Source organism: Centruroides vittatus, unplaced genomic scaffold, assembly GCF_030686945.1.
Source record: "Centruroides vittatus isolate TY-2023 unplaced genomic scaffold, ASM3068694v2 contig_359, whole genome shotgun sequence".
NCBI lineage: Eukaryota > Metazoa > Arthropoda > Arachnida > Scorpiones > Buthidae > Centruroides > Centruroides vittatus.
In genome coordinates, this window is record NW_027122182.1 from 1054450 (window position 1) to 1063626 (window position 9177).

Here is a 9177-nt window from a genome sequence, read left to right on the forward strand (position 1 = left end):
AAACACCACTGCCACTATCAGTGCTAATTTTATTAATTTTTTCCTCTCATATATCTATCCCTTTGTACCTTTCATTTTTTCTTCGCTTCCTCTGCTATACAGCACCGAATCCAATAGTTGCGAGGCCCGATTGAATTTTTTTTTGCGGGGCCCCTCAAACTTTAAATAACAACATTAATTAACAGTTAATTTACATGTTGAAATATGTTGTTTTATTTTTCATAACAATATACCTAGATATTTATTTTTGTAACGTGTACTATTTTCAAATATATAAATTTTGATGTGATGCAGGGCCCCTTCAAGCGCGGGGCCCGATTGGCACCAATCGCTCCAATCGCCTCAAATCCGGCTCTGCTGCTATAATATAGAAAATTTAAATTAATACACCTGTATTCCGAATTTAAATAAAGAACATGTGATCTAAATACTAGGCCTATATATCGATTCTACTAGACCTACCTGTTATTTGAAATTTTGCACCTACAGCCATCCATAAACGTCGTTTAAATACAGTGTCTTTATACATGACACTGACGCGGTCGAACGGATTCAATAAACCCCTCTATTTAATTTATTTTTCATTTTTTCGAGACCGTCACAGTTATAGGGTTAACCCTCATTGCCCCCATTGTTAGAATAAAAACCACTTGTCTACTTTGACGTCACAGAAAAGACTTCTCTTTATTGGAGGAATTTTGGCGTAAAAATTTTAAGCCGTAAAAAGTAAAGACATGCTCTACATATTTTTCAGTTCTGTTTCAGCCAAAATTTCAGAAAAATTTTTACGCTTTCTGTTTTATACTAGATTTTACGCCGAATTTTACGCATGTGTGTTCCCGGCCTTAGTGTTTCGCTAGCGAATCGCTCTCGCTCAGTATGAACTAACCTGAAATCAACATACGTGTATATTAATTATATTATTTACAACTAATATTATATAACATGCAATATTTAATTTTAAAAAATACGCAATAAAAAAACATATTTAAAAAATTCAAATATTTATTGAAAACTGTTTTAATTTAAATGATTCCATTATATATTCATTAATTATTTAATCAAAAATCACATTCATGAATAAATAAGCTTTAAAATACTATTACAGTATATATATATATATATATATATTTGTGTACATATATAAAACTATTAGATTTGTCGATGGTTTTTTTCTTTTTCAAATTCATAATGAATGTGAAAATTTAATGTACAAAGAAATGATAAAAAAAGAAATTTAAAAAAAATGGAGTTCTCTGTATCAGAACTGAATGGATATTGTAATGAGGAATGCGAATGTCCAACATATACATTAAGGCACTTTTAATCACAGAAAACTCTTACTTAGTCATCACTGAAAATAAATTCTGCTAAAGATGAGTGCAATGGCCACGAATATGATATTGCTCAACGTTCGAGCACCCGAACATGTAGAATAACTTACATCGTCGCAGCTCTGAATTCTATAACGAATAGAGCTTCCCAGTAATTGGTCGACTACCATGCTATTTTCGCGTCGACATTGTTTCTTTACGACTTCTCGAACGCATTCTCTGTATCTCAGAGCCGAACTATAAAAATATTAAAAAGTATTAATAAATATTCGAAAAATGATTTAGAATAAAAATATATATATATTTATAAAAAAAATTTTAGAATAATAAAATGTGATTCGAGTTGGCAACATTAAAATTTTTATTCAAATTTAAACTGCGCAAAAAAAAAAAAAAAAAAAAAAACGAATAAATCATTAAGTGGTGCCACCTCGAGTCGGATTTTATTATTATTTGAAATTTTAAAATATATTTATTTAATATTTAAAAATTTTAATTAGATAATACTTTATATTATTTAAAATAACGATGTTTTGTGATAAATTAATTTATAGAAAAATAAAATTACGCTCGTCGAGTCAGTAAATCATTGTTTAGTCGCGGTCCACTTTTGAAATTTTCAGTTCGTGAACCCATGAAATTATTAACTATTCACCTGTATTCACGTACTTAAAACCGGTTAAAACTTATGATCATGTTAAATATAAAACAATCATCGCATGATGTTGAAGCGCTTTAGCATAATATATGACAATTATAACGTATGAAACTGTGTCCGAGTTCTTTTGCATCACGTTTTGCATATTTAATACATGCTAACAAGATCCTTCCTGATTGATGGAAGCATTGCGAACTCTTTAAATCTATTTTTTTTTTTTTTTTTTTTTTTCTAAATATAATACATGAAACCACGATTCCGTAATAGTTTATTTTTATATATTCTAATCTAGAGAATATATTTTTGAATATTTTAAATCAAAAATTCTAGTTTAAGAACTCTTGTGAGCTCCTTTTTACCATACAAATCGCGGATTTGACTAGGCCCAGAAACGGGGTGTCGAAGGAACGGAGCCCGATACATCTGTGAATTATACTTTGATTCGATTGCGGATCCCCCAGAGAGGCAGCCCGATGCGTTAACGCCTTGGTATCCGGCCGTCATTGTGTAAAATACTTAAAATTATATATAGTCTACTTACCAGCACGATCTAGTATGTCTCTCATGACTGCTTGTTATCTTTCTAACCGCTTCTTCGTCTTCCTCTACTCTATTTTCGCAATGTCGAAACTTCTGTCTAACCATCGCCTCGCAAGTAGAGTCTATGAAAATTTGAAAATATACAAAGATATTCAGAATCCATTAAAAAAATACAACAATAATTCAATTACATACCGTCGTCTGGATAATATGGACTCGACTCACTACCGGTACCATAAGGATACTGAGTTTGATGACTGTCATATGAACAAATCCAAGCTTTATCGTTAACTCTACTTATTAAATATAAAGGAAAGAGCAATTCATCATTCCTGTTGCAATTTCTGTTAGTTCTGCGTAGGTTTTGTTCGACACAATCGTAAAACTGCTTATATTTTCTGAAATATAGAAAAAATATCGATTAAATAAGCAGATATACACGTATAAATTTATTACGCATTACGTGAAGTACCCGCAATCTATTTCTCCTCTACCATATCTTCCATCACTTATATACTTGTCGCAGTCTCTAATTTCCAAAGTCGTGTAGCATTGCGATCTTTGCAAGTCTAGAAATGTAAAATTATATTTTTATATACAGTACTACAATGATATTTTCGGTTCAAAATTAAAATTTGAAGCCAGTACCTCCGTTGGCATCGCATTTACTTTCAATGACTCTTTTAGCATCGTTCAACACTTGTGTATTCTTCTCGTATCTGTTCGTCACACAATGATAGGTTTGCCAAAAGTAGCAGTTGAAGTCGTTCAGGTTGTCTCTGTTCGAAATAATTTACGAGTAATTTACATACTAAAATTAATTTTCGAGTGATTAAAGGATTACACAAACCTGCATTGAGGATTGTTAGTCCGAGGATAAGCATCTTTCTCGTTAATAATCTTTTGCAATGATTCTCGACATTGATAAAGCCTGTCATTGCTACACCGTTCGTTCATACAGCAAATTTCATTATAAATACCTGTAAACGGTTTATAATATTTAAAATTTACTACATAAACGGTACATATAATAATAGTAAATATTCAATAAATAAGTAATGGGTAGCTTTATTCCTCGCTTGAGAGAATGCAAACGAAAAAAAATATATATGGCTGATATAGATAAACATGATTACTATCAGATTTACTGATGCATAAAAGAAGATGAGAACTTAAAAGCAAAAGCAGAAAAACAAAAATAAAGTTACAGAGGAACTGGTTCACAACACAGCTGAGAAAACAACCTGTTGAGCATGAAAGACAAAGCTTTGTTTAAGTCATATTAATATTGTTTCAACAATGGAATACTCGTATATAAATCCATCCTTTAAATAAAAAAGTTTAAATTCACCAGTATTATTATTATATGGACCTCGTCCGTTGGAAGGCCAGGACGGAGACGAAGTGACTGGCTGATAGGAAGATGAGTACTGAGGACATTGCCACGGCAGGTCATGAGCCATATCTAATAAGTACATGAGTATGTATTCGTTATCGTCTCCTCTGCACGATCTGCTAATGGCGTTCCTCATACACTCGTAGTACTGATCGTATTGTCTATAAAAATAATATTTTTAATACGTAATCATTTTTAATTAAATACGCGTATTTAAAATTTACCTGCAATTATCTCGATTATGAATAATTGCTCGTCTTGGAAATCCATCTTCGCATCTACGGACTTCGCTGCCATCGAAACAATTATTTTTTTTCGTCCATTCTGTGAAAACAAATGTAACTCCATGTCTGAATCGTTATATAACACATAGAAGAATTGTTTTTTAAATTGTAATTTAAATTACCGTCGCCGTCGCAACTGGTTTTGTGTTGATCTCTGGCTCTTCGAATCTTCGAACCGTAGTTTTGTCTATCTTCTTCTCTTACGCAACCGATCGATTTTATCATGCAGTTGAAATTTTGAACTAGTTCCCTGTAATGATTGATTGATTATACGTTATTTTAAAGGTCTATGATAAAATAACGTTATGTGATTTATCGAATGTACCTGCATTGGTAAGAAGGTAATCGACTGGACGAACTAATCAAATTATCAATTTTTTGTTCGCATGATCTTAATTCCGAACATGAATCGTATCTCTGTCCTTTGACATTTAGAAAACCTGCAAAAAATTATATTATTAAATATACATAGATCTAATATAGATAATTTAAACGAGCGTTTTTTTCTATTCTTTTTACATGAATAATCTTAGTGCTCGTGGGCTTTAATATCCAAGGCATTAAGCGATGCGAATAAAAAATGGCACTAAAAGGGTCTTTTCCCATATCTGGGTTCCGTCAAGCTTATAATAGAGTGACTGAGTGGTGCTGGACAGAGTCCAACATAGCCGAGACAGACTGGTCATGAAAAATTCCTGAAGTTCTCTACATTCACCACACGGAAATCATTAAAAGGGTTCTTTTTTCATATCTATCGCGGTTTGCCACGTTCCCAATCGGTGTGACAGTGGTGCTAGACGGAGTCCAACATATCTCAGACAGACTACCCAAGAAAAATTCCTGAGGTCCTTCACAGGAATTCGATTTTGGGTCCTCCAGAGCGATAGGCTTTCTCATTTTGTTGGTTGGATGACCAAGGGGGTTAGGCCTTGGTCATTCAACCCTTCTAAGGATAGACTTTTGAAGAGTGATAAAGGATACTTCAAATTTAAGAATCAATACTAATAGCTACTAGCATCCAAAATTTAAATTCGCAAACATGGAAAAAAATTGCGAGTTAAATTCGAAGGAATACGAAGCTTGAATAATTATCAGTATTATACAGTCAGTTTTGTTCCCAATAAAACATTTCACGCTTTGTAGTAACCTAAATATAGGCTATTTTTTATGTAGACAGAGCCTGTATTCTTCCAACCTTATGATCTGGTATACTAATTTCAATGGCGCGTTATAACTTCATGAGCACCCAGGAGAGTTTGAAGTAGGGGACTTCAGACATCTTTCTTTTTGGGGGAGACATTTTCTTATGAAGGATTGATTTGGGGGCCTCTGTTGGTGGGGGCCCCAAACCACTGATTAATTCTGATATTTATGAAAATACAGTTGATTAAACCGTTAAAATGAAAGAAAACAATTAAGAGACATTTTCCTGGAGTAACCTTTATATTGTATTTGTGGAATGATAATTTCAAACTGGTAAATCAAGGTTACGACAAAATAAATTACCGCTTTCCAAGTACTAGGAATATACATATATTCTTTTATATAAGCATATGTGTTTTCTACTTTCGAATTTTTTACGCCTTACACATCAAAAGAATTGTTTTGTAAGAATTTGCCATTAATTATACTTAAGAATTAAAGAATTTTTTAAATTAAAATTACAAATCTTATATTATTTAACTTAATTAAAATTGCCGAATTTTTATTTTATTTAGTTATAGCTTCGAGTAAGTGTCATCATTTTACTATGTAATTTAATGCTAAATAGGCTATAGTATATTAATATTATTTTTAAATATGTCTATAAAATTTCAATAAAATTTACTATTTTTATATTATATAACCAGAAGCAGATTTATACATAAACTAAACAAGCTGCAGGTTAGGGGGCCTCGCGTTATGAGTCTATAGCTTAAGGCCTGACATGTATTTTTGGTAGAGAAGAAGGGCCTGTTATATTTCAGTTTAGAGCCACAAGTGTGAGTAAAGCACGCCATTATTAAAGCAAATATAATTATAATATTTAGTGCTCTTATTGACAGAACTATTTGACTCTGTAACTATTTTGGAGCACTTTTTTTATTATTTTTATGAGTGTGCAACCACATCAATGGTGAGGTATTGTACAGTACATACAAAAAAGGGCAATATTTAAATATATGAAGCAGTTATCAATGATATGTGTTTACGTAATTCTATGTTTGTATATGATTTTTTATTATACTCAATGTATCAATATGACGATTGCCATAACACTATGAATGAAAGGTAGGAAGCTCCTCCCTTTATTGTTATTTCTGGCTTATATACTACATCCGGGTTATTGTTGCTGCAATCTAGAGAGAGATAATCTTCAGCTCTTTAGCTTAAGCTTTACTAACTTGCACCATTGGCACTAAACACTAAGCATTAAAGGCTGACGTAAAAATTCCAATATCGGTAAGAATAACGTTAAAAATACGATTTTCTCAGGCTCTATGGGTTATATAAAGAACAATCATTGTTCTGTTTTCACGTGTCCTTCTAAAGCACCCGAAAAGTTATTATTTTTTTAGTTTTTTTTATTCTTCAAATATCGTTTACGCATGGTTACTCAGGCTTGAAAGATAGCTGTTGAGCCATCGACTTTCAGATATTGGTGCATTAACCACATTCACGTAGATGGAAATTTAAATATTACACTAATATTTAACAACTTAATTAAGTTTTCTCGAAATACAGATGTGAAACAATACGCCATTATTCGGTAGTCACGACTACTTCATTAACTCTTCTTCAGAACTTATGTTGTAAGATCGACAGGAGAGAGAGAGAGGGTGGACTTCCTGAAGCGTTGTGTAACAATATTTTAGTTAATTTTCATATTATATGTTCCAACACGGCCGTTTTTTATCGTGGCTGTAGGGTTTACGGAATCGATATTGAATATTTTGAAGGGTTTGACCTCCAGAAGAAGGATAAAGATCGCAAAATCTCACGAAGATTAAACAATGAAGCATGATTAAACATGAATTGCAACATTGGCCTGTGAGATTTCAGAAGATGGCGTGCATTATTACAACAGTACACGCCCAATTGATTCAACAGAAAATCGAATCCGATGCCACCATATATTATGTATAAACAAAAAGTCGAAACTACTAGGTTACGTCTGGGATCAATAAACGATTATTCACTAAACAAACGTAATTAAATCATCCATAAATAAATAAAACAATCAATTCTTCATACTTTACAACTAATTTTAATGTTTTTAAACGGTATAAAAACGTATAAAACAAACAAAGCCAGCTTGCGTGCTTCACATTTAAATTTTAAAAAAAATCGATAAATGTTCATCCACGACGGAGAAAAACGTAATTAACCACTTAAAAATATAAAAATATAAATTAGTTATTATTAAATACCATATCTAAACACCCGTTTTTGTAAAAAAAAAAATCACTTAGAATAAGTCTAAAATTAAAGCAATTTATCCTCTTCAAAAATGAAACTTCCTACTTGGGGTGTGTCACTATCCTAGTTAATTTAACCCCGATTTTCTCTTTGATATTATTTTATCCATACTTTTAATTGTTCATAATCAATTTTAAAATGTAAGCAAGAGAACGACACATTTAAATATATAAAAATTACCTGTTATAAGCAGAAGGACGATAAAAGAAACAGACATGTCGTCGTTTAATAATTTTTCCTTCGCATCTAAACAGTTGAACTTTCCTAGAGTTTGTACTACCCTTGGCTGTCCAATAGAAATACTCGTTTACGCGCATACTCGGTAACGAGTAAGGTATGACGGTGTCGTGCATAGGTGTCATAGGAGCTGGCAGAACAGGTATGACGTGTAGCAAACTGTATAGAAGTGGGATGAGGTCAAATGACCTTATGGAAATGCTGAAAAACCGAATTAACCGTTGTAAACAAATTATGAAAAGTTGTCATATTTATAAAGATTCTCTCATAAAATAGCACAAATTTATGGGTTATTGTTTGTTTGTTTGCTTATTTATTTTACCATGAATCGGCGTATTTTCTTATTTGTTTGCACATTCTGTTAGCTTTTTAAAAGCTGACCTACTCTTCAATCCATTCGATTCTTTCGTTTATACAGAAAAAAAGAATTAGCATAAATAATTCTAAAGCATATTAATTAATGTTATGAATGCTTAAAAACGTAGAGGAATGGCCTAGTTTATGAGGGCAAGCTAAGAAATTATTCAGAAAATGTTTATATGCCAATTAATGAAGGATAAACCTCGCATCTTTGAGGCTCAAAACACGACGGAAGTAAGAAAAAACCTCTCATTTTGGGTATAAAATTAAGATCTACTCGTTTATATCAATAATTTTTGTGGTTTGTTTATAAAATACACGTGTATATATCTTGAGAGGAGGGTACGATTTGCTGGTATTCCCCTTATAGATCGAAACACGTGCAACCTCACTCTTATCTTCATTAATGTACGATTAAAGGGGAATACAAGACTAAATTTTACTCTTTTACGGCGTTGTTACTATTTGTTTAACGCATATAACATCACCAGCATATACGGTGCCGTTATTATTTATTTATAACATTAATTTAATTACATTTAAATACGTTGAACCATTAAACATCGAGAGTTCTTCGCAAAAATCGGTTATTAAATGGGAGTAACCTAAGTTAGAATGATTAAATATGGAAGGTTCAGCCGCATTTTATTTTAAGCGGGATCAAGTTAAATTCTCCTCCAGGCGATAGGTACGTTAAGCTGTCTGTACTCTTCGGTCTCCTTGGTTTTCGGAGCTTAATACCGCACAATTAACAATTAATACCTGCACATTTATGAACGTAGATGCTTATACGTTAATTTATTATATTTAAACCGAGTTAAGAAGAGAACGTTACTGATTTAGAAGCTCGTTAACTGTAAGACGTATTTTTGCAGGTCACACACTGCACTTGCCGGGTTGGTTTTTTTT

The 9177-nt window shown here is 32.2% G+C and overlaps 1 protein-coding gene across 1 annotated transcript; it reads right to left on the reverse strand.

Moving 5' to 3' along the window:
* Positions 1-1308: 1308 nt before the first annotated feature.
* LOC136974904 (uncharacterized) lies at positions 1309-7989 on the reverse strand. Its single transcript, XM_067269894.1, has 11 exons — positions 7852-7989; positions 4538-4652; positions 4335-4462; positions 4153-4252; positions 3884-4089; positions 3383-3512; positions 3181-3311; positions 3005-3101; positions 2728-2930; positions 2534-2654; positions 1309-1571 (listed from the first exon to the last, which is right to left on the reverse strand). Exons 1-11 carry the CDS (start codon positions 7886-7888, stop codon positions 1352-1354), a joined length of 1488 nt encoding a protein of 495 aa, XP_067125995.1. The 5' UTR covers positions 7889-7989; the 3' UTR covers positions 1309-1351.
* Positions 7990-9177: the final 1188 nt, after the last annotated feature.

What these genes read in the sequence shown, in the direction of transcription:
- LOC136974904 (XM_067269894.1), bottom strand. Translation starts at nt 7,888, where the DNA reads ATGTCTGTTTCTTTTATCGTCCTTCTGCTTATAACAG. An exon ending in ACTAACAATCCTCAATGCAG is followed by an intron (nt 3,312 to 3,382) that starts GTTTGTGTAATC and finishes TATTTCGAACAG; the next exon opens with AGACAACCTGAACGACTTCA. An exon ending in AGAGGAGAAATAGATTGCGG is followed by an intron (nt 2,931 to 3,004) that starts GTACTTCACGTA and finishes TCTATATTTCAG; the next exon opens with AAAATATAAGCAGTTTTACG.